This window comes from Spodoptera frugiperda, chromosome 18, assembly GCF_023101765.2.
Source record: "Spodoptera frugiperda isolate SF20-4 chromosome 18, AGI-APGP_CSIRO_Sfru_2.0, whole genome shotgun sequence".
NCBI lineage: Eukaryota > Metazoa > Arthropoda > Insecta > Lepidoptera > Noctuidae > Spodoptera > Spodoptera frugiperda.
This window is the reverse complement of record NC_064229.1, coordinates 10,928,908-10,954,918: the sequence shown is the minus strand read 5'-3', so window position 1 is coordinate 10,954,918 and position 26,011 is coordinate 10,928,908. Positions and strand designations below refer to the sequence as shown.

General features: G+C 46.2%; 1 protein-coding gene across 14 annotated transcripts in view; it reads right to left on the bottom strand.

Moving 5' to 3' along the window:
- LOC118278074 (protein unc-79 homolog) overlaps positions 1 to 26,011 on the bottom strand; it is a 64,940-nt gene that overhangs the window by 26,854 nt on the left and 12,075 nt on the right. For 3 of the 14 annotated variants that reach the window (XM_050700161.1, XM_050700176.1, XM_050700162.1), the window contains 25 exons: positions 25,543 to 25,662; positions 25,055 to 25,216; positions 24,499 to 24,669; positions 24,091 to 24,183; positions 22,066 to 22,251; positions 21,121 to 21,280; positions 20,644 to 20,716; positions 20,452 to 20,561; positions 20,038 to 20,169; positions 17,915 to 18,040; positions 17,420 to 17,541; positions 17,128 to 17,317; positions 11,143 to 11,242; positions 10,546 to 10,701; positions 10,082 to 10,187; positions 9,584 to 9,714; positions 8,962 to 9,067; positions 8,494 to 8,603; positions 8,200 to 8,379; positions 7,662 to 7,742; positions 6,180 to 6,317; positions 5,544 to 5,696; positions 5,096 to 5,232; positions 4,379 to 4,561; positions 3,741 to 3,897 (listed from right to left, as the gene is read on the bottom strand). In XM_050700161.1, the coding sequence (XP_050556118.1) occupies positions 3,741 to 3,897; positions 4,379 to 4,561; positions 5,096 to 5,232; positions 5,544 to 5,696; positions 6,180 to 6,317; positions 7,662 to 7,742; positions 8,200 to 8,379; positions 8,494 to 8,603; positions 8,962 to 9,067; positions 9,584 to 9,714; positions 10,082 to 10,187; positions 10,546 to 10,701; positions 11,143 to 11,242; positions 17,128 to 17,317; positions 17,420 to 17,541; positions 17,915 to 18,040; positions 20,038 to 20,169; positions 20,452 to 20,561; positions 20,644 to 20,716; positions 21,121 to 21,280; positions 22,066 to 22,251; positions 24,091 to 24,183; positions 24,499 to 24,669; positions 25,055 to 25,216; positions 25,543 to 25,662 (3,383 nt within the window). The other 11 variants (XM_050700175.1, XM_050700169.1, XM_050700170.1 and 8 more) reach the window with 11 other exon arrangements.

Below are 26,011 nucleotides of genomic sequence, written 5' to 3'. Positions count from 1 at the left end.
AGAATCAGCGACAACAAAGAGCGCAATTTGTATTGACTGGTACGTGGTACGAAACTTTTTCACTATTGTAATCTTCAAACACAACACTACCTCCCATTAAAGACGTGGCAGATAATGTTAGAACACCTTATATATTTATTTATTTAATTAAAGACCTAACTAGGGCTTGTTTTTTCCTCACCAGAGGGCTTAGTACGAGTTTGTTTTACGTTTAACGAATTGGAACGAGGGTGAGTTCGGCGCTCCGATTGGTTGGTTTATTCGAGCCGGCCAATCAAAGTGCCTCGCTCTCGTTTGGGAATTCTCGCATTGGAAGGCTCGAATAAACAAACCAATCAGAGCGCCGAACGCACCCTTATTTTTTTCGCGTTAAACGTAAAACATACTCGTACTAAGCCCTCTGGTAAGCGAAAACCCAAGCCCATAATAACGTTTTGTGTTCGAAAGACATAATTATAATAATAAATAAATGTATTTAAATACATAATATAATACAACATGTATAGAAAAGTTTATACAAAAGCTCACCCAGTATTATATCGAGCCCTTCCTCTTCCCATATGATGCGAGTGGTTACCCGCTATCCCACATTATCAACAGTCAGTGGCGACTGAGTCACCGGTTTGATAACTGATAACATAGGACAGAGAGTACCAGGGGTCTTCTTTCTTCTCTGTTTTAGAAGATAAACTATCTCTTTCTCTATCTCTATCTATCTCTATGTCTTCTTAATACGTTAATAGTTGAAAGTTTAAGCAAAGGTGTATTAAATTAGAGTATTATTTCAATTCATATTTTTTAATTTGTAAATGGAATATCTTCAAATACTCTAATTCTATAAAATAGACTTTTTAAATTTTCAAAATACAAATATTCAATATGTTAAAGTTAAAACAGTAAGTTAACAAAACTATACTAACACAAACACTATTAAACTGAATGAAGTGAAATATCAAGTTTCGTCATTAGATTTTGAACTTTATCACGGGTCAATAAAGTTGAAAATCTATCAAAGAACCTTGATGACTTTTCTGATAACTTGAGCTGATGACGGTGGGCTTCTGGAGTGAAGAGTGAGCCTAGGGAACGTAGTGTAGGGCGCCTTCCAGCTAGGTGGACTGATGACAACCCCAAAGCAACCTTTTTGTGGATGACGGCAGTCCATCTAGCTAAAGTACCTATGTACCAACCACCACTGACTGACTGATCAGTCAATGGTATTGGAGATGACATGATGACAGGCAGATTGATGTGCTAGCGGTGATACAACGTGGAATGGAAATGGTATAATTATACACACAAGAGCATTTAAGAAAGTTATGATTTTATACAATACTATAGATGAAAACGATTTTTTCAAATAGAATACAGACATCATTAGGACTAAACTAATTGATTAGTGTTAATGAATATTTAATTTTGACTCCCAAACTATCTATCTTTAGTTGCTATAAGGTTTTTGTAACAGTTTACAGGTTGTTACAAAAACAATGGTGCTTAATTTTTTCTAAGATTTCTTAAGCACTTGTGTAAACAGTAAGGTACTCACATCGATAGCGTTGTCGTGCACGGTGCCAATGTACAGGGTGGCGCGCTGTGCACGTACACGTTGTGTAAACAGTAAGGTACTCACATCGATAGCGTTGTCGTGCACGGTGCCATGTACAGGGTGGCGCGCTGTGCACGTACACGTTGTGTAAACAGTAAGGTACTCACATCGATAGCGTTGTCGTGCACGGTGCCGATGTACAGGGTGGCGCGCTGTGCACGTACACGTTGTGTAAACAGTAAGGTACTCACATCGATAGCGTTGTCGTGCACGGTGCCAATGTACAGGGTGGCGCGCTGTGCACGTACACGTTGTGTAAACAGTAAGGTACTCACATCGATAGCGTTGTCGTGCACGGTGCCAATGTACAGGGTGGCGCGCTGTGCACGTACACGTTGTGTAAACAGTAAGTACTCACATCGATGGCGTTGTCGTGCACGGTGCCAATGTACAGGGTGGCGCGCTGTGCACGTACACGTTGTGTAACAGTAAGGTACTCACATCGATAGCGTTGTCGTGCACGGTGCCAATGTACAGGGTGGCGCGCTGTGCACGTACACGTTGTGTAAACAGTAAGTACTCACATCGATAGCGTTGTCGTGCACGGTGCCGATGTACAGGGTGGCGCGCTGTGCACGTACACGTTGTGTAACAGTAAGGTACTCACATCGATAGCGTTGTCGTGCACGGTGCCAATGTACAGGTGGCGCGCTGTGCACGTACACGTTGTGTAAACAGTAAGTACTCACATCGATAGCGTTGTCGTGCACGGTGCCGATGTACAGGGTGGCGCGCTGTGCACGTACACGTTGTGTAACAGTAAGGTACTCACATCGATAGCGTTGTCCAATGTACAGGGTGGCGCGCTGTGCACGTACACGTTGTGTAAACAGTAAGTACTCACATCGATAGCGTTGTCGATGCACGGTGCCGATGTACAGGGTGGCGCGCTGTGCACGTACACGTTGTGTAAACAGTAAGTACTCACATCGATAGCGTTGTCGTGCACGGTGCCGATGTAAAGGGTGGCGCGCTGTGCACGTACACGTTGTGTACAGTTCTCGATAGCTTGTCGTGCACGGTGCCAATGTACAGGGTGGCGCGCTGTGCACGTACACGTTGTGTAAACAGTAAGTATTACATCGATAGCGTTGTCGTGCACGGTGCCGATGTACAACCGCGCTGTGCACGTACACGTTTCTGTAACAGTAAGGTACTCACATCGATAGCGTTGTCGTGCACGGTAAATGTACAGGGTGGCGCGCTGTGCAGTACACGTGTGTAAACAGTAAGTACTCATGATAGCGTTGTCGTGCACGGTGCCGATGTACAGGGTGGCGCGCTGTGCAACACGTGGTAAACAGTATACTCACAACGTTGTCGTGCACGGTGATGTACAATTGGGTGGCGCGCTGTGCACGTACACGTTGTGTAACAGTAAGGTACTCAATCGATAGCGTTGTCGTGCACGGTGCCAATGTACAGGGTCCGCTGTGCACGTACACGTTGTGTAAACAGTAAGTACTCACATCGATAGCGTTGTCGTGCACGGTGCCGATGTACAGGGTGGCGCGCTGTGCCACGTACACGTTGTGTAAACAGTAAGTACTCACATCGATAGCGTTGTCGTGCACGGTGCCATGTACAGGGTGGCGCGCTGTGCACGTACACGTTGTGTAACAGTAAGGTACTCACATCGATAGCGTTGTCGTGCACGGTGCCAATGTACAGGGTGGCGCGCTGTGCACGTACACGTTGTGTAAACAGTAAGGTACTCACATCGATAGCGTTGTCGTGCACGGTGCCGATGTACAGGGTGGCGCGCTGTGCACGTACACGTTGTGTAAACAGTAAGTACTCACATCGATGCGTTGTCGTGCACGGTGCCGATGTACAGGGTGGCGCGCTGTGCACGTACACGTTGTGTAACAGTAAGGTACTCACATCGATAGCGTTGTCGTGCACGGTGCCAATGTACAGGGTGGCGCGCTGTGCACGTACACGTTGTGTAAACAGTAAGTACTCACATCGATAGCGTTGTCGTGCACGGTGCCGATGTACAGGGTGGCGCGCTGTGCACGTACACGTTGTGTAAGTTAAGTACTCACATCGATAGCGTTGTCGTGCACGGTGCCGATGTACAGGGTGGCGCGCTGTGCACGTACACGTTGTGTAAACAGTAAGTACTCACATCGATAGCGTTGTCGTGCACGGTGCCAATGTACAGGGTGGCGCGCTGTGCCACGTACACGTTGATGTCGTCCATGCTGGAGATCAGGTAGCAGAAGGCGGTGGCCAGGGCCGTCTGCAGCGGAAGGCTGGTCTTCACCGGGGACCCGTCCATGAATCTAGACCGTACGTAGTGTTCAAAGATAATTTTGGTACTGGTGTATTTTAAAGGGTATTTTAAATTAACATCTACTGAATGAATCTGATCTTCTACTGGTTTTAGTGCAAAATGTGTGTTTTATTTAACATCTACTAAAGTTTATGATGGTCCACCGATGGATTAGGGGCCTCTTCTTTGACTTATAATAGATTAATTTATTAGTGCAAAACAACGTTAAACGATCTTACATCAAAAATTTAAACACCATGTATTATACGAAAGATACAATTTACACATAAATATATTGAATATTGAAGTATAAAAAACGACCGAAGTTTTTGATTTTAAAAAACTCACTTTCTACTTCAATTAAAAAAAAATTATAATCGTGAACAACCTATGAAAGAAAATTTTCTATAGCTCCAGATTTATTTGCAAACATGAACCCTTCCTTCAGCAATGAACATTTTCCAACTACTGATGACAATTGAACCACTCACCTAATAATAATAGTGACTCGTTCCACAGCCGTGAACCGGACGTGGTAGTCGTGGTGGTGGAACTGGTCCCGGATGAGGTTGCAGAAGACATCGGCCCCCCCCGCCAGGGTCACGCAGTGCAGCAGTACGGGCACCGCCACCGAACATATGTGCGAGTGGGACGCGTTGCATACGTTCCATAGGCTAGAGAGAAATAGAGGGATTAGGGTGCTTTTCGACCAGTGATGTGCTATGTAGCTATGCTACGAAGATGTAATAGCTAAGCTGTGAAACTTTGTGACTGTTTCCACTGATACTAAGCTATGTAGCTGTGCGAGTAAGATGTGCTATGAAGATGCGATGCCGCAAAGTAGCTGTGAGACGAAGATACGCAGCTCGAGAATGCGATGTATCGATAGTAGGGAAGTCAAACGCATTCACAGTAACCTAGCATAATATCATATCTCTGGTAGAAAAGTACACTAAGGAAGTATAAGATGGCATATTATAGGTTATAGAACTTGAGGATATCTAGAAAAGAAAATGTAACGCCAGTCCAACGTGTCATCCAGGACTATCCTCTGCGTTGTCGTTGTGTTGATAAAAAATATCCATGATAACAACAAACAATTTTTAGATCATGTAAAAATAACAGTGTGTGTTGACCCTTTTGAAACAGTAATCCCACAGCAAGATTCCACGTTCAGCTAAATTGTCCTTCAATAAATAAATCCTTACTTGTCAATGAGCAGATTCTCCTGGCACCAGATGAGGAAGCCGCGATGGTCTGCCAGCGCATCAGTACTCAGCACCAGCACTTGCAAGCACTGCAGGAGGTGGTACAGTACGTCGGGACGAGAGGTGCTCTTCAACTCCTAGGGTGGGTAGAAATAAGGTTTAGTATCGAAAAACAAAAATATTTAGGTATGTTTTCATTCAAATCGACATAGACTTCAATGATGTTCGGTTGCAAAACGATCAAAGTTAGGTGATCTACAACGGAAACTATAGTTTAAATTCTGTGGGTGCGGAATTTGTAAAACATATTTTATAATCACATCTATGACTTGCTAGAAACCTCAACCTTATGTAATAAGATCATAAACAACAACTTAATTATTGTAAGTACTACGGCGTAGCACTTTACTACGACGTAGCAGCGTAGCCGTAGCTCGAAGAATCCTACCTGTAGTAATTGATGGATGTACTGCAACTCTTGCGGCAGTTCTTCGATACAGAAGTGGAACTTGCCGGCAGACGTCGGCCAGAAGTTCGTCATATCGTCTTCTACTGACTCTGCCATGTTCTCATGGTCGCCTAGTAGGTTTGGTGTTGACACCTGTGTGTTAAAGTTACGTTTTATACCCTGTCATCATCTTTATTGAAGAGATAAAACATATTGTCATGTTGGATTAAGGTTGTTTTTAATAGTGTCAGCTGAATACAAAACTTGGGTTTTGATTTCAGGGATTTTTCGACATCTTTTTTAAAGAGAAATCTTATAGACACCTTCTGGACCAACACAACGTCACGCTTTTATTAACCTCGAAGGGGTGTAGGCAGGGGTGCAAAAGGGGCTGCTTTAAGTGACTGTCTCGTTGGTCGAGTGGTCGCAAGTGCAACTGCCGAACAAGGGGTCTCGGGTTCGATTCCCGGGTCGGGCAAAGTATTACTGGGCTTTTTTCGGATTATCGAAAAATTTCTCGGTTGTAGCACGGAGACTGGAAACGAGTGCGGTATATAGCAACAGGCTCGCCCCCTATTACATGGGACTTATAACATCTTCTGGACCCCTGCTGAAAGAAGGTGATGTAGTACGTACGTCGGCGGTGGCGGTGGCGACGTCGGTGTCGGTGAGCGTGACGGTGTGCGCGGTGGCGAGCGCGGGCGCGTCGGCGGGCGGCAGCGACACCGCCATGTCCAACTGCTCCGTTATCGTCTCCACCGTCGCCGTCATTATCTGCGCACACCACGCTCTATACTCCGTCTGAACTCATAGCTTATCTTGTGGAACTTAATGTTCAAACTCAAATGTCAAATGTCAATGTCAAAATAAAAAGTTAAGTCAACATTAAAAGTCAAAGACTAGATATCAATTGCTAACACTAAAGTGTGCTTGTACTAAACTTTCTTTGAATTAATGTGACTCAATAATATTATGTGTCCCACAATTTTGTCGTATAAAGGCATTTTACTGTTTAGCTATAAAATAATTTTGAACTTTAATTTCATTGGAATTTTGACGTTCTACCATTGAAACTAACATTGAAAGTCCTTTTAAAGGCTTTTTAAAACTAGAGGCTATTGAAATAAAAATATTTCCATATTAAAACCAATCAATAGTAAATTATTTACCTGCATTACGTATATGACATTTCATCTATACGTATTCTTCCAATTAATGTCAATTTTGAACGGTCTATAACCATGACTTCTTATAACCAATACTTTAAAAAAACTAGTTTGTTTTATTATTTTGACCGAAACAATAAATATTTCGGTCAGAACTACGATACAACATCAAACTACCGACTTCACTGCGTAATACATTGGAAACTAAGCTTGGTATATTATTTACTAAAACTACAACAGCTATTTAAATAATTATGTACACACAGTGAAGTCTTATACAAAGCCAATTTTGTAACAACACATTAAAAGAAAGACAAGAAATGGTTTTATATTGACATATAACGCTTCAAAGAAGAAAATCTTTAAAATTAAGTATGTATGCGCATGCGCATTACTTCCAAACGATTATTGAAATCCGATCATTTTATATTATTTTATTATCCGAACTAAATAGATAAATACTTACTAAACGTATGAACTTGGTAAATCCAAATAATACAGGAAATAGAACTTTAGTTACTTGTTAATAAAGTACAAAATTGGCCCTTAAACTAAACATCAATAACACAAAACACATTCACATATGAATAAGCACAAGAGTTAGGTAAGATAGACGCTTTGCTACCGAGATGTCTTACATTAATACTAGACTTTAAATATTTAACTTTAGAGTTCAAAATTGAACAAGGTAACTAACTGGTCATAAGTCATCATTAATCGATAAGATTTTTATCGATATAGTTTTTTTTAAATCAATATGTTTTATCGATTAAGTTTTATTTTAATCAATACGGTTTTATCGATATCACTAGACTTTGAGGATGAAGTACAGTTTGAGGATGAAATGTGATAGCGAAAAAGTAAGATTTTTGCTACTAAACTATAAGAATTTTAGTCTTATAAAATGTGAAACATCTCGTTGGAAAGCTTGTAAAAAACCAGTGTGACATACTTGTGTGTCGCCCGAAGATTTAGTGATCGTGGCATCCGAGCCCACGTCGCTTATGAGAGAGAGTTGCATGAAATGAACAAACTATACAACTACGTTACAATTATATTTACTAAACACATTTATTTCCTAGCCAACCACTGAACTCACTGTCCAATACTTTTGGTTTCATTATTTAGTTTAAACGATGGTAAGTTATTGTGTATATCGTAAGATTTCAAGTTACTTAGGTTAGTCAAATTCATTCGATATTCGACTTTATCACCATACCATAAAGTTAAAAATCTTTTAAAGAAGTTTATCTGTTAAAGAAAATAGTTCAGCAAATTGGAACACAATAAATACCCATCACTGTAAAATTTTAGCCCATCATGCAAAAGTTTTAGATAGAACAATGAAAAAATAGAGAAGCAGAGGTATCGATTTGGAATAAAATAAACCTATCGATTTGAACCAACACCGATCGAATGAACAACATCGATAAAACATCTACTAGAAATTTTGTGACATGAAATATTTAAACAACACACGTAGTACGTACATGTGGCATGTGAACAAGTACTCCGCCAACGGCGCCGGCGCCCCGCTCGTGTAGTGGGTGTGCCATGGACATCAGCGCGTCTACTGACGTCGCTGGAGTACCGCCCGACTTGCTGCGTTCCTCCTCTGAGGGAGCCTTCTTGTGGCATGACGGTTCTGCCCATAGGTCTTCTACTGATGCCTAAAGGAGAAGATGATGAAGGTTGTTATGCTGGTAGAGGTGCCAGAGTGGATCTTGGATATCATGGTCCTTGAAGTTATGAATGGCTAAAAGTTTACATATATGTGTACATACCTCAGGCCGGGGCCGGTCGGGTACGAGCGCCCGCACGAGTAGTACAGCCAGCTGGTGCCAGAGCGCGGCCGCCTCGCAGTACGAACACGCGCCCTCCGCCTGGCACACCGCTGCATAGACAAATTCATTAATGATCAGATAAACCAACTACAAGTTGCATTAACTCTTACTGTATTTGACCAAGAACACCAAAATATTATTATGTTATCGGCTTACTCACGTAATGTTTTGACGAGGAACTCGACTAGTTTCAAGCCATACTAGAGGCTCATATTCATGAACAGCATTCCGCGACGCGGCGATTGACGCGCTGCTACACTCACGTGAGTAAGCCGATAACATAATAATTAATTTAGTATGTCTATTCTATTAATGTAGATTAACTCCAGTTTTAATACAGAGTGCTAGAACTGATACCAGATTTATAATAATCATTTATGTATTTCATAGACAGAGTGTTGCACCCACCATGTTCAATAGTGTTGGTCTGGTTGGACTTCAGCATGAGACGTAGTAACTTGGTGGCCTCGCTGCTCACGTTCTGGCTGTTTATACGGCGCTGTTGTAGCTCCATCTGCATGTGATATCAGTTTTATACAATAATATCTTATGTTCCCCTTTAGAGTGAGTGAGTGAGTGAGTGAGTGAGTGAGTGAGAGAGAGAGAGAGAGAGAGTGAGAGTGAGAAAGAGAGTGAGAGAGAGAGAGCGAGAGAGTGAGAGAGAGAGAGCGAGAGAGAGAGAGAGAGTGAGAGAGAGTGAGAGTGAGAGAGTGAGAGTGAGTGAGTGAGTGAGAGAGAGAGAGAGAGAGTGATAGAGAGAGAGTGAGTGAGTGAGTGATAGAGAGAGAGTGTGAGTGAGTGAGTGATAGAGAGAGAGTGTGAGTGAGTGATAGAGAGAGAGTGTGAGTGAGTGAGTGATAGAGTGAGAGAGTGATAGAGTGAGAGAGTGAGTGAGTGAGTGATAGAGAGAGAGAGAGAGAGAGAGAGAGAGAGAGAGAGAGAGAGAGAGAGAGAGAGAGAGAGAGAGTGAGTGAGAGAGAGAGAGAGAGAGAGAGAACTTGTACGTGTGACGGTATAAAATCCGCGCGACCTGTTTGAGCAGTATATCCAGCATGAGTATGCAGCAGGTGAGGTTCTGCGGCTTCATCTGGTCGTCCTTGTCCTTCTTCTCCTTGTCCGCGTTGCTGGGGGACTCCTTCGAGTCTTTCGGTTTCGAACCATCTATAGATGATCAAAACGAAAAGTTAATTTAAATATTCTATAGGCATTTTTGAATATTTATGATATTAATACAGCTTGGAACGCCAAATCGTAGATTTTAATGGAGCAAACCGAGGATCAACTTCCATTATAACTCTTACGCCCGAATACTGAAACGCTACTTAATTTTAAGTTGCTGTGCTTAAATATCGTGCTATCTCTGTCTTTTATAAAGAATTTGTAGTGACAGAACTATCGTTGAGAGCGTATTAAAATTGACTGGCGTTTGAGAATTTGGACGTTAAACATTAAATCAAATCAAGTGACATTTTAGTTTCAACCTTATTACTAACAAAATTCGGTCTATTTTTGTACAAAACTACATTACCTAGAGTAGGTGGTTTGAATATCTTCTCCGGCAAGTTGACGACGCAGTGGCTGAAGAGATCGAACAACTGGTTCAGAGGGATGCGGACGTCCAACATTGATATCGTCTGAAAAATATTAGAATATAAACCTATGTCTAAGGGAACAGTTTCAAACTATAATCAACTTTAAAGTTTACAAGGTAAGGTTTACATTTGATTAAATATTGATGGCATTTTCAATCACTAGGTCTTTTGTTCAATTTGCGTTGTTTCGTTGTGTGAGTGAGGTTACCGGAGGCCCAATTCCCACCTTCCCAATCTCCGATTCCCCAACAACCCTTAAATTCCTAACCCCCAAAAGGCCGGCGACGCACTAACGCACTTGTTTCAAGTGTCCATGGGCGGCGGCGATTGCTTACCATCAGGTGTTACGTCTGCTCGTTTACCGGCGTTTTCTATAAAAGAAGAAATATTCTGTTCATACCTGGAACCACTCCAACACAGGTAGAACTGTGTCAGGAGTAGGAGTATCAGTGACCTTGAGCACTGCGAACTTGTACAGGTTCTTCTCATCCACACCCACCATAGCACCTTCCGGCTCCAAGATCTTGCCTAGGGGGACTTTCAGCTCCATCAGTTCCTATAAAGTAATTAAAGGTTTTATAGATATCAGATGCTAAATAATCTTAGAAGAGAATCATACAATACGCCATTTATTTCCAATTGTTGGTAATATGATTAAATAGATTAAGTTCTTGTATAACATTTAGTTATTATGTGACAGACTATGATGTGATACTAGTAATATCATAGATAATTCTGATGTGATGGGAAGGGAATCCCAAGGGTAAAGTATTATTCGAAATTTTATAATATCTCTTAGCACCGTATTCAGAGTCATTAAATGGTGATTTAACCCAGTTATCTGTTGTTCAGCAATTGTTTTCCGAACAGAATTGTTACTAAGGAGTTTGAGGAGTTTAAGTAATCATTAGATGTCTTTAAGTATATAGAAGTATATTAAGATAATTAACTTTATATTAAAAAGCGTTTTGATTATTATAAGGGTGCATTATCTCACCTTCTCCGGGACATCAGTACAGATGGCCTCCATCCAGGCCGGCATGATGTAGTCCCAGATGGACTGCGTGATGATGCCGTACGGGATCAGGCAGTACAGTCTGGAAACAACAGAAAATAAGTCAACTTAGACCTATGCAGCTTCCTAAGAAACCTTACGTTACCATTAATCACCGAACATTCAATAGATTTTCAACTACCAACTGGTGATTAGGGAAATACACCCTTAGTTTAGCAGTGGATATTTTTCGAACGATACACATTCATTGCTGATTGTTGAATGTGTGATACTTCCAGTGATATTTCGGCTAATGATATTCCCCAAGCTTTCTGCCAATCGTGACGAATACAATAAGTGGTTTTATCCCTTGCAAAGTTCGAATCCTTTATTCAGCAAAATGACGATGATTACAAGAAATGAACAGCTTCCATCCAATGACAGTAATAATGACAGTGACCTGTTGAGTCCGTCCTTGAGATGGTGCGTCTTGGAGGCGAGGTTGTCCCAGTGGCCCGCCTGGCGCGTGTAGTGCGGCGGGTGCGGCAGGAGACAGTAATAATGACAGTAATAATGACAGTGACCTGTTGAGTCCGTCCTTGAGATGGTGCGTCTTGGAGGCGAGGTTGTCCCAGTGGCCCGCCTGGCGCGTGTAGTGCGGCGGGTGCGGCAGGAGACAGTAATAATGACAGTAATAATGACAGTGACCTGTTGAGTCCGTCCTTGAGATGGTGCGTCTTGGAGGCGAGGTTGTCCCAGTGGCCCGCCTGGCGCGTGTAGTGCGGCGGGTGCGGCAGGAGACAGTAATAATGACAGTAATAATGACAGTGACCTGTTGAGTCCGTCCTTGAGATGGTGCGTCTTGGAGGCGAGGTTGTCCCAGTGGCCCGCCTGGCGCGTGTAGTGCGGCGGGTGCGGCAGGAGACAGTAATAATGACAGTAATAATGACAGTGACCTGTTGAGTCCGTCCTTGAGATGGTGCGTCTTGGAGGCGAGGTTGTCCCAGTGGCCCGCCTGGCGCGTGTAGTGCGGCGGGTGCGGCAGGAGACAGTAATAATGACAGTAATAATGACAGTGACCTGTTGAGTCCGTCCTTGAGATGGTGCGTCTTGGAGGCGAGGTTGTCCCAGTGGCCCGCCTGGCGCGTGTAGTGCGGCGGGTGCGGCAGGAGACAGTAATAATGACAGTAATAATGACAGTGACCTGTTGAGTCCGTCCTTGAGATGGTGCGTCTTGGAGGCGAGGTTGTCCCAGTGGCCCGCCTGGCGCGTGTAGTGCGGCGGGTGCGGCAGGAGACAGTAATAATGACAGTAATAATGACAGTGACCTGTTGAGTCCGTCCTTGAGATGGTGCGTCTTGGAGGCGAGGTTGTCCCAGTGGCCCGCCTGGCGCGTGTAGTGCGGCGGGTGCGGCAGGAGACAGTAATAATGACAGTAATAATGACAGTGACCTGTTGAGTCCGTCCTTGAGATGGTGCGTCTTGGAGGCGAGGTTGTCCCAGTGGCCCGCCTGGCGCGTGTAGTGCGGCGGGTGCGGCAGGAGACAGTAATAATGACAGTAATAATGACAGTGACCTGTTGAGTCCGTCCTTGAGATGGTGCGTCTTGGAGGCGAGGTTGTCCCAGTGGCCCGCCTGGCGCGTGTAGTGCGGCGGGTGCGGCAGGAGACAGTAATAATGACAGTAATAATGACAGTGACCTGTTGAGTCCGTCCTTGAGATGGTGCGTCTTGGAGGCGAGGTTGTCCCAGTGGCCCGCCTGGCGCGTGTAGTGCGGCGGGTGCGGCAGGAGACAGTAATAATGACAGTAATAATGACAGTGACCTGTTGAGTCCGTCCTTGAGATGGTGCGTCTTGGAGGCGAGGTTGTCCCAGTGGCCCGCCTGGCGCGTGTAGTGCGGCGGGTGCGGCAGGAGACAGTAATAATGACAGTAATAATGACAGTGACCTGTTGAGTCCGTCCTTGAGATGGTGCGTCTTGGAGGCGAGGTTGTCCCAGTGGCCCGCCTGGCGCGTGTAGTGCGGCGGGTGCGGCAGGAGACAGTAATAATGACAGTAATAATGACAGTGACCTGTTGAGTCCGTCCTTGAGATGGTGCGTCTTGGAGGCGAGGTTGTCCCAGTGGCCCGCCTGGCGCGTGTAGTGCGGCGGGTGCGGCAGGAGACAGTAATAATGACAGTAATAATGACAGTGACCTGTTGAGTCCGTCCTTGAGATGGTGCGTCTTGGAGGCGAGGTTGTCCCAGTGGCCCGCCTGGCGCGTGTAGTGCGGCGGGTGCGGCAGGAGACAGTAATAATGACAGTAATAATGACAGTGACCTGTTGAGTCCGTCCTTGAGATGGTGCGTCTTGGAGGCGAGGTTGTCCCAGTGGCCCGCCTGGCGCGTGTAGTGCGGCGGGTGCGGCAGGAGACAGTAATAATGACAGTAATAATGACAGTGACCTGTTGAGTCCGTCCTTGAGATGGTGCGTCTTGGAGGCGAGGTTGTCCCAGTGGCCCGCCTGGCGCGTGTAGTGCGGCGGGTGCGGCAGGAGACAGTAATAATGACAGTAATAATGACAGTGACCTGTTGAGTCCGTCCTTGAGATGGTGCGTCTTGGAGGCGAGGTTGTCCCAGTGGCCCGCCTGGCGCGTGTAGTGCGGCGGGTGCGGCAGGAGACAGTAATAATGACAGTAATAATGACAGTGACCTGTTGAGTCCGTCCTTGAGATGGTGCGTCTTGGAGGCGAGGTTGTCCCAGTGGCCCGCCTGGCGCGTGTAGTGCGGCGGGTGCGGCAGGAGACAGTAATAATGACAGTAATAATGACAGTGACCTGTTGAGTCCGTCCTTGAGATGGTGCGTCTTGGAGGCGAGGTTGTCCCAGTGGCCCGCCTGGCGCGTGTAGTGCGGCGGGTGCGGCAGGAGACAGTAATAATGACAGTAATAATGACAGTGACCTGTTGAGTCCGTCCTTGAGATGGTGCGTCTTGGAGGCGAGGTTGTCCCAGTGGCCCGCCTGGCGCGTGTAGTGCGGCGGGTGCGGCAGGAGACAGTAATAATGACAGTAATAATGACAGTGACCTGTTGAGTCCGTCCTTGAGATGGTGCGTCTTGGAGGCGAGGTTGTCCCAGTGGCCCGCCTGGCGCGTGTAGTGCGGCGGGTGCGGCAGGAGACAGTAATAATGACAGTAATAATGACAGTGACCTGTTGAGTCCGTCCTTGAGATGGTGCGTCTTGGAGGCGAGGTTGTCCCAGTGGCCCGCCTGGCGCGTGTAGTGCGGCGGGTGCGGCAGGAGACAGTAATAATGACAGTAATAATGACAGTGACCTGTTGAGTCCGTCCTTGAGATGGTGCGTCTTGGAGGCGAGGTTGTCCCAGTGGCCCGCCTGGCGCGTGTAGTGCGGCGGGTGCGGCAGGAGACAGTAATAATGACAGTAATAATGACAGTGACCTGTTGAGTCCGTCCTTGAGATGGTGCGTCTTGGAGGCGAGGTTGTCCCAGTGGCCCGCCTGGCGCGTGTAGTGCGGCGGGTGCGGCAGGAGACAGTAATAATGACAGTAATAAGTCCGCAAGGCAGCTTGTGGCGAGCTGTTGGGCAGTGGCGACCCCACGGACCTGACTCCCGGGAGAGGCCCTACTTTTTAACTCCGGTTGGTACTCGTGACTATCCGGAGTGGCCTCTCCTACCTCACTCTTGCCTTAATCGGCTGGTTTGAGTGGAGATTCGCAAGAGTGGAGTTGCCTTCAGCTCCACTTGGGGGAAGGACGTATCCCAGTAAGATGCTGGTAGGGGTCTTGACCGTACTTCCGGGATTGCTCTGATAGCCGTGGGATGCCTCCCCTTCCTCAAGCAGCTCAACGGATGTTGCTTCCCTTGTCGCTACATGCTAGCGGCCGTTTCCGGGGGCCCACTATTGAGTTTGCGAGTCACCCCCTGCCTGTTTATCCGTATTTTTCAATATTGGTCAGGGGCAGGGGCCATAGTCCCCATAGTTAACCGGTTAACTATTCCACAGCCACCCACACCCATATCCCTATCATTTCCTTTTACCATATCTCGCAATAGTCCTGCATCAACCGGGGATTGTCCTTTGGTGTACTTCCATAGTGCATACAGGGATAATCGCCGGCTGATGTCCCATTACATTTAGATCAAAATTGTTCAACGGGCCTCTGCGAGTTGGCTTCGGCCCCTCGTACGCCTTCCAAAGGTCCGGGACCCTGTGGTCCCGAGATTATGTAAAGAACAGCAATAATGACAGTGACCTGTTGAGTCCGTCCTTGAGATGGTGCGTCTTGGAGGCGAGGTTGTCCCAGTGGCCCGCCTGGCGCGTGTAGTGCGGCGGGTGCGGCAGGAGACAGTAATAATGACAGTAATAATGACAGTGACCTGTTGAGTCCGTCCTTGAGATGGTGCGTCTTGGAGGCGAGGTTGTCCCAGTGGCCCGCCTGGCGCGTGTAGTGCGGCGGGTGCGGCAGGAGACAGTAATAATGACAGTAATAATGACAGTGACCTGTTGAGTCCGTCCTTGAGATGGTGCGTCTTGGAGGCGAGGTTGTCCCAGTGGCCCGCCTGGCGCGTGTAGTGCGGCGGGTGCGGCAGGAGACAGTAATAATGACAGTAATAATGACAGTGACCTGTTGAGTCCGTCCTTGAGATGGTGCGTCTTGGAGGCGAGGTTGTCCCAGTGGCCCGCCTGGCGCGTGTAGTGCGGCGGGTGCGGCAGGAGACAGTAATAATGACAGTAATAATGACAGTGACCTGTTGAGTCCGTCCTTGAGATGGTGCGTCTTGGAGGCGAGGTTGTCCCAGTGGCCCGCCTGGCGCGTGTAGTGCGGCGGGTGCGGCAGGAGACAGTAATAATGACAGTAATAATGACAGTGACCTGTTGAGTCCGTCCTTGAGATGGTGCGTCTTGGAGGCGAGGTTGTCCCAGTGGCCCGCCTGGCGCGTGTAGTGCGGCGGGTGCGGCAGGAGACAGTAATAATGACAGTAATAATGACAGTGACCTGTTGAGTCCGTCCTTGAGATGGTGCGTCTTGGAGGCGAGGTTGTCCCAGTGGCCCGCCTGGCGCGTGTAGTGCGGCGGGTGCGGCAGGAGACAGTAATAATGACAGTAATAATGACAGTGACCTGTTGAGTCCGTCCTTGAGATGGTGCGTCTTGGAGGCGAGGTTGTCCCAGTGGCCCGCCTGGCGCGTGTAGTGCGGCGGGTGCGGCAGGAGACAGTAATAATGACAGTAATAATGACAGTGACCTGTTGAGTCCGTCCTTGAGATGGTGCGTCTTGGAGGCGAGGTTGTCCCAGTGGCCCGCCTGGCGCGTGTAGTGCGGCGGGTGCGGCAGGAGACAGTAATAATGACAGTAATAATGACAGTGACCTGTTGAGTCCGTCCTTGAGATGGTGCGTCTTGGAGGCGAGGTTGTCCCAGTGGCCCGCCTGGCGCGTGTAGTGCGGCGGGTGCGGCAGGAGACAGTAATAATGACAGTAATAATGACAGTGACCTGTTGAGTCCGTCCTTGAGATGGTGCGTCTTGGAGGCGAGGTTGTCCCAGTGGCCCGCCTGGCGCGTGTAGTGCGGCGGGTGCGGCAGGAGACAGTAATAATGACAGTAATAATGACAGTGACCTGTTGAGTCCGTCCTTGAGATGGTGCGTCTTGGAGGCGAGGTTGTCCCAGTGGCCCGCCTGGCGCGTGTAGTGCGGCGGGTGCGGCAGGAGACAGTAATAATGACAGTAATAATGACAGTGACCTGTTGAGTCCGTCCTTGAGATGGTGCGTCTTGGAGGCGAGGTTGTCCCAGTGGCCCGCCTGGCGCGTGTAGTGCGGCGGGTGCGGCAGGAGACAGTAATAATGACAGTAATAATGACAGTGACCTGTTGAGTCCGTCCTTGAGATGGTGCGTCTTGGAGGCGAGGTTGTCCCAGTGGCCCGCCTGGCGCGTGTAGTGCGGCGGGTGCGGCAGGAGACAGTAATAATGACAGTAATAATGACAGTGACCTGTTGAGTCCGTCCTTGAGATGGTGCGTCTTGGAGGCGAGGTTGTCCCAGTGGCCCGCCTGGCGCGTGTAGTGCGGCGGGTGCGGCAGGAGACATGCGACCAGGACCCCGCGGTGGGACTCCGCGATACTGCGCACCCATCCACACACGTGCTCTATCTTCAGCTTCTCCACCGTACTCGCCGTCTCGCCTGGAAGTAAAACTCTTGTAGTGGCCACAACAATCAACTAAACAACTCACAAGAATCACGCAAGTTGTCTAAAACAAAATCCAGACACAAAATTGTACCAACCTGTATAAGAGAAGGAAGTGACGTGGAACCAGTGGAACAGAACAGACAGCAGACGTCCCAGGATCTCATCGGGAGTGTCAGGGTTTGGAGTACACAAACCCACCATCAGCCATACTCCATATCTAAAAGAAGAAATCACAAACTAATCAGTAAAACAAAGGGATAAGAAAAGTCTAAATGTATCTTAGATATGAGTAAAGCGTTTGACTTATCAGTTCATCAATATACAGTCATAGTTGAAACTAAGGGATGACAATAATGGCTTTAAACTAAAAAGTTACAAATAGATCAATGCTTAAGAAAACAGAACCTAAAAACAAACTGCGACTTCATTTTTCTTTCATTTAGAATTAATAAAGAAGGGTGTTCCACAAGGGTGTGTCTTGGGTCCATTATTGTTTAAGAAGCCAACTACAGCATCAAATGCGTCAAAACATTACGATCGAAATCTTAAAACAAAAGTGTTGCTAATGACTAAATTTAAAAATATAATACCTGCCAAGCAGCTGTCGATCTTCAACGGAGATGGGATCAGGCAAGTCAACGCTAAGCGGAGGCTTCAACTGCTCGGTGGAACTGTCAGGGTCCTCCATGTTGATTGGCTTGGCTTCTTTCAGTAGGCTGAAAATACACCAGTTTTATTAATTTACACTGCTGATCAGGTGGTTTCAATAAGTTTTCGTAAAATTTTGCACATATTTCTTTACAGATTTTAACATAAATGTGGTGGCGATCTTAGTCGATATACATCCACTACCGAATTCAGGTCTGTTGTTAAAGATGGAGAAGTGCTATAAGCTCCAGGCTTGATTAAGGGTTCACATTTAGTTCCTTGTCGTTCATAGGCGGTTGATCGTGGTTTTAGGCCATAGGTACCTAGGTTCAACACATTATAAGAAGTGTTACCTGATGATGGCCTCGACGAGGTTGGTCTGCATGTCGCTGTCCATCTGCCAGGCCAGCGGCAGGCGCGTGTGGACGACGTGGTCCCCGCCGCGTCTACTGTTGTAGGTCCAACATACTGTAGGAAGTGTTACCTGATGATGGCCTCGACGAGGTTGGTCTGCATGTCGCTGTCCATCTGCCAGGCCAGCGGCAGGCGCGTGTGGACGACGTGGTCCCCGCCGCGTCTACTGTTGTAGGTCCAACATACTGTAGGAAGTGTTACCTGATGATGGCCTCGACGAGGTTGGTCTGCATGTCGCTGTCCATCTGCCAGGCCAGCGGCAGGCGCGTGTGGACGACGTGGTCCCCGCCGCGTCTACTGTTGTAGGTCCAACATACTGTAGGAAGTGTTACCTGATGATGGCCTCGACGAGGTTGGTCTGCATGTCGCTGTCCATCTGCCAGGCCAGCGGCAGGCGCGTGTGGACGACGTGGTCCCCGCCGCGTCTACTGTTGTAGGTCCAACATACTGTAGGAAGTGTTACCTGATGATGGCCTCGACGAGGTTGGTCTGCATGTCGCTGTCCATCTGCCAGGCCAGCGGCAGGCGCGTGTGGACGACGTGGTCCCCGCCGCGTCTACTGTTGTAGGTCCAACATACTGTAGGAAGTGTTACCTGATGATGGCCTCGACGAGGTTGGTCTGCATGTCGCTGTCCATCTGCCAGGCCAGCGGCAGGCGCGTGTGGACGACGTGGTCCCCGCCGCGTCTACTGTTGTAGGTCCAACATACTGTAGGAAGTGTTACCTGATGATGGCCTCGACGAGGTTGGTCTGCATGTCGCTGTCCATCTGCCAGGCCAGCGGCAGGCGCGTGTGGACGACGTGGTCCCCGCCGCGTCTACTGTTGTAGGTCCAACATACTGTAGGAAGTGTTACCTGATGATGGCCTCGACGAGGTTGGTCTGCATGTCGCTGTCCATCTGCCAGGCCAGCGGCAGGCGCGTGTGGACGACGTGGTCCCCGCCGCGTCTACTGTTGTAGGTCCAACATACTGTAGGAAGTGTTACCTGATGATGGCCTCGACGAGGTTGGTCTGCATGTCGCTGTCCATCTGCCAGGCCAGCGGCAGGCGCGTGTGGACGACGTGGTCCCCGCCGCGTCTACTGTTGTAGGTCCAACATACTGTAGGAAGTGTTACCTGATGATGGCCTCGACGAGGTTGGTCTGCATGTCGCTGTCCATCTGCCAGGCCAGCGGCAGGCGCGTGTGGACGACGTGGTCCCCGCCGCGTCTACTGTTGTAGGTCCAACATACTGTAGGAAGTGTTACCTGATGATGGCCTCGACGAGGTTGGTCTGCATGTCGCTGTCCATCTGCCAGGCCAGCGGCAGGCGCGTGTGGCTCTACGACGTGGTCCCCGCCGCGTCTACTGTTGTAGGTCCAACATACTGTAGGAAGTGTTACCTGATGATGGCCTCGACTAGGTTGGTCTGCATGTCGCTGTCCATCTGCCATATAGCGGCAGGCGCGTGTAAACGACGTAGTCCCAAAGCCGCGTCTAATGTTGTAGGTCCAACAAAATGCCTAGGACGGGTAACCTGATGATGGCTTCGACGAGGTCCTGGTCTGCATGTCGCTGTCCATCTGCCAGGCCAGCGGCAGGCGCGTGTGGACGACGTGGTCCCCGCCGCGTCTACTGTTGTAGGTCCAACATACTGTAGGAAGTGTTACCTGATGATGGCCTCGACGAGGTTGGTCTGCATGTCGCTGTCCATCTGCCAGGCCAGCGGCAGGCGCGTGTGGACGACGTGGTCCCCGCCGCGTCTACTGTTGTGGCGGTTACCGTGGCACTGCTGGCAGTATCTGCGATATATGGGGACAGCATTAGGTTCTGTATTTTTTTCTGTGAACTCTACCATTCCGATCAAACTAGACATCGAAACTAAAATTCGGATACTATAAGCCACATATTTCTCAACAACTTCATCGGCTCGTGACAGCTGTTGTCTGGTCTTAGAAGATTGTAGCCCATAGGAAGATTATTTTCACGACCAATTTCCTCTGTTTTCCAAGTACTGCCCGACTTATATGGTAATCGTTTCTACAACATACATACCTACTCATATTATGAAGTAATCTTCTCACCTGATAGGATGGTTTCCATTATAACTGGCGCACTCGTTGGAGAAACAGATGGAATATATCGGGTCCACAAACAGATGCCGAAGCGCAGCCTTATCGGTCGAGCGACAGTTCTGAAATTGTAAGACAAAACAAACTATAATATTCAAACGAATTTGAAAACAAAAAGGACAATAATATTTAGTTGACAATTACCTTATTCTCGCAGACCATCGACACTTGTTGTTGAGGATGTAGGATGTCGAAGAACCGCTGGTTAGGATGTTCCCTGAAATGAGATAATTCCAGTTACAATTGAGTAATTGTTTGTTGTTAGTGTAAATTGTACTTGAAATAACTTCAGATGTCGATATTTTTATTCCTCTTATTGTTAAGATTACCCCATTAGTCAAGAGCTAGCGCGACTACCAAACCAAAGGTCTTGGATTCTACTCCAGGACGATTAAAGTAACATTAGATCCTTTTACCTTTCCCTGAGTAACAGCAGTAGATTATAACGGGTGATTAATATAACACCGATTAAATCCTTTCCCATCCTTCATTCCCGATCCCCAAAAGGCTGGCAACGCTACTTATCGCTCTGGTGTTGCAAATGTCTATGACCGACGTTGATTGCTTCGATGTGATCTTTTAAAAACATTTAGAGTTATAATGATGACAAAGACTACATACCGATGTATTTCATTAGCGCACTCGATACACAGGTAGAGTGGCGGCGGACTGTCGGAGGCGAAGGTGACGCTGATGCAGTGGTCGTAGCAGACCTTGGCGGCCTCCGCGCTGCCCGCGTTGGGGCACATGTCGCGCTGGCACAGGAACGGGACCAGGTCGTCTGTGGACCACGGTAATTGAAAATTAAATATATTTATTAGTTCATAAAGGGTTGTACAAAAAAGATTGTGATTGATTGGAAACTCCCGTTAAGAATAGACAGCCTGTATTGGGAGACACCAAAACGGTCATTGTACATGGGTTATGATTAGCGGACTTATATGAACCTGATTGAGAAGGGTATAGATTATAACAAAGTCTTCTTGTTGAGAGGAGGTCATAATCCTGTAGTGCACTGTCATGAGCTGGTTTTGACGTTTCATTGATCAAATAGTCGCAAGTCACAAAGTTTCCGACTCGATACCCGGTGGAATGTAGATGAAACTAAAGGGGAATACCAGATTCATATCAGTTGGCATTCTCATTGTCTCTGTGTACTCTAATAGGATGTAAGCGTGTCGATATGTACGTATATGACAATAGGCTAAACCCCTGTTATACGAGACTCATATCATAACCGATGAAAAGTATGTGTTACATAATAAATATGCCAATATGAGCATCTTTACCTACTTCCTCTTTCGTTGTGCATTCTCTATCGCCTATACCACTAGGAGAGCTCTGAGGAACTGTTTGGTCCGATACTCGCCGCATCTTTTCGCCATCGACCTACACCTATAGATGATTGGTAGGCCACAACTGTGTACAAACTCTTTTTTAAATTAACCTCCTCTGGCTTTGTTGGTGTCCACAGGCGGTGCTGATCGCTTACCATCAGATGACCCGTCTGTTCGTTTGCTCTATATTCCATAAAAAACCAAATATGAAGTAAACAACGATACTAACTAGAAAACTTGCAGAGCAGTCCCTTCCGATCGAAGAGCTTGGCGTCGAAGGGCGGCCAGTAGTAGAACAGCAGCTTGGCGGCGGAGAGGCGCGCGCCCCACGTGCCGTAGGCGATGACGCACAGGATGTCCTTCACCACCCACTGCTTCATCGACATCAGGCACTCCAGCAGCTGGCAGTGGTGCGCTGGAATGGTGGTACCAGGACTCTTCATTTATAGTGCGGGAGAGCCATGCTTCGGCACGAATGGGCCGGCTCGACCGGAGTAATAACCTGGCCTCACAGAAAACCGACGTGAAACAACGCTTACGTTGTGTGAGTGAGGTTACCGGAGGCCCAATTACCCATCTTCCCAATCTTACCAATTCCCAACAACCCTTAAATTCCTAACCCCCAAAAGGCCTGCAACACACTTATGTAACGCATCAGTGGTGTTTCAAGTGTCCATGGGCGGCGGCGATTGCTTACCATCAGGTGATCCGTCTGCTCGAAAAAAGAGAAGTTACATGTCTTCTTTGTCGAATATTTGATTGCCACCGTTGATTGCCAGTTGTTCCATTTTTAGTAGGTTGCATAACTGGTGAACGATATAACTATTATTCTGATCAGCTAAGTACTAACTAGACATGGATGGCATTTGTTTGTAATGTAAGCGATTGTCATCTGTCATCCATAAAGTGTTTGCGAATGAGATGATCGGTTACGAAAACGAAACGCGGAATTAACAAAACCATAAAATGTAATGTAACATAACATAATAACAAACATGTTACATTTAGTAAATAAATTCATGAAACAAAAGAAAGTAAAAGAAATTGTACATGAAATATTAAATATAACTAGTTAAGTACCTACTTTAAAAAAAGTGACAAACTAAAATATTTAAAAGTCAAAATAAATTAAGATGTTACCCACCCACACATTATCAAACACCAAGTCCTATCAATCATTTCCAAAACACCTACCTACGACCACTAATAAAATAATCCAAACTATTACAGTATACTAGGTCAGACAGGATTTGAAACTAATAAAAATAAACTAGACACTCGCGACACCAGTATACTAGAACTACAATGCAATAAACCATTTAAGTCCTGGCGGGGTGAACGAACTCATAAATCATTTTTCGAATCGCGTCTGTCACCGCTAGATGTCGCCACTAGCGAACAACTGCCGCAGTGCGGCAGTGTACCACTAGTGGCGCCATCTCTGATGCTCACCGCGTCCTGTCAAACTGTTTTAAGCGTCGTCCACGTGTAAGTAGCGACCTCTTGTGTTCATGTTCCATGTTTGAAAGCGTCTGTGCCGCCATTTTGTTTTGCTAAACATGGCTACACTGTTGATTTTCATACTAAGAATTTCAGTACTTTCAATATATATGTTAAGAAAAGAAATACTTGGGCTGTATAATAGGTACTGGTATATTTATACAACGGATTATAAAAATATATGAGAAAAATATGAGGAAAAGAAAACAAAAGAATAATTTTTATGCGCGCGACGCGTACATGTGATGCTTATACAGCTGCTCGGGCGAAAGTGGCGAGTCGCGATCTTCCCTTTGATGCCGTCACTTTTTCCGTCGCCAGCCAGCAAACAAAAAGTATTTATACATAAGGTTTTATGTTCGTTCAGACGTTTCCGAACAATATATTTTGGAGAAATTTTAACGCAAGTAGCAAACGTGCCGTTTCTGTTAATTTTGACATTGCAGGAAAATTTTATGAGAGAATTTTGCCTAATCAATACTATTGGACTTTTAAAAATACTATTTTACCTCTGAGTTGGTTTCGGCATTTCTATTTTTCGTTTCAGGAAATGCCAACCTCATCTAGTTATTTTAGAGATTGACTTGTAAAAGTTTTATCTTGTAACTAATTTCCGAAAATAAAGAGAATTTATCATTTACTAAAACAAAGAGAATAGGTAGAAATACCCCCCGTCAAGACCTTGTAACACCGTTGTATTTGTGCGTTTTTACATTGACTTTACCCGAAAAGTTTTACTCAGCAAGTTACTAACCTGGATTATTGGAGTGCTGGAATACCATCATGATGATGGCAGCCACGGATTGAGACGCCTGGCTCTCTTCCTCCATCCCTGCATACTTGCGAGCTGCAAGTAACAATAATTTTATGTAACGCTATTACAAAATTGTCATCTACTTTAAATGTGAATTTTCTTGTAAGAAGTCAGTTAGGCTATCCTGTAATTGTCAATTCGAAACATTCGAAGTGAGCTTGATTGCATTCTCGCCCGTTATTGGTCGAGATCATTCGCATAACCAATGACATGGCGGATATAGTCTAGCTGGTCTCGAACCACAATTAGACGTCGATTAGTGACCAACATTCTCCTAATAGGAAACAAATGAACACAAGATAAAATCACCTCATCTTAAATACAGAAAATCGTAATACAAATACTTACTGATGGTAAACGGCAGGATGTAATAAGACAGCAGATGCAAGATCTCCTGGTGCAGCGCCACGGGGAACATGGCGACGCAGTAGGCCACCAGGAACGGAAGGTTGTCTATCATGTCGTACTCCAGGAAGGGCAGCAGGCAGCCCAGACATTGTAGGATGGCTTGCCCGAATGCTGGAAGTGGAAAACTTACCGTATAAACTGATAAACAACAATAATGGTAGATACATGTGGTACAAAATACAAAGTACTGTGAAATACAAGGACAAGCAGGACTCGAACCCGAATATCCAAAAGTTGTTGAATGCTATATGCAATGTTATTTTAGAAAAAATATATTATTCTATAGGTATGTTAGGGTTAGGTGTCGTGTCATTGCTGCAAACACACATTGTTGATCATACAAATAGATTGCTTTTTCGCCAGAGAAGGGATCTTATAAGCAGCAGCCACTGCTACACAGCCTCGCCACCAGCAATTGAAAACTGCGCTGGTAAAATGCCGTCTTATCCTAAAAGTCCTAATAAATTGGCAACTAAAGACCAGTGATGATACTAACGCAGCGTCCCATACTGCAGATGCGGCGTCGAGTCGACGAGCCCCGAGAGCGCGTTGAACAAGCTCTTGTAGTCCAGGTTGGGGTACAGGCCCATCCTCTCACCGTCATTGTCTGCATCTCGCAGCATCTCCAGTGGAGAGCGGGGTACATCTTTGAGGACGCCTAGAGGAAAAAAGGAAGATATCCCATAAATCCTAATCAAAACCCAAAAATATTATCAAGTACCTAAATAGCTCATTTAGTCAGTAAGAGTCTGACACTCCCTCTCACCTCGGCGGGAGAAGTAATTGGATGATTTTCCCCACTTAAAAAAAGTAACTAGGTGTTTTTTGAATCCCAGAACAAATGTAAGTACCACTTTACTGCTAAGTCTCATGTGCTGGTCACTGTATTAAAACTACTTGGCAATCGAAGCCGATAAGATACCAATGAGGCTAGGAGCAAAATAACCTTCAATTTGTGAAACCTGTACAAAAAGGAATACTTACTGAGTAAGGTCTGCGAGAAGTACTTGACGGTGTTGGCAATGTCAGTGCCGAGGGGCAACGGCTGTATGTTGTGTTGCAGCCGCAGCTGGGCGTCGTACAGGCTGCGGATTTTTGCTGTAACTGTACACCACAACCGTCTATAGACGTATCCACAAGATGCCAACAATTACTACTAGCTAAGAAGTTCAGGGTTTTAAAAGAGAAATGATATTTTAGGTGATTCTATCTTCCATTACTGTTTAAATGTCCGTTAGTTAAAAACATACCTAACTGTAAAAAACAATCTTCGAGTAGATAATTACTGGCACCCCTTTGCAAAAATATAATCGTGATAGTATTCAAAAGTTTTGTTAAGCACCCTAGGCATTATTCAAATTCGCAATGCACTTTCGGGATTTTAATCAATCAGCTTACTGGACGGGTTCCAGTTTCAATCAAGCCCCGAGGGGGTTTAATTTTCAAAGGCTTT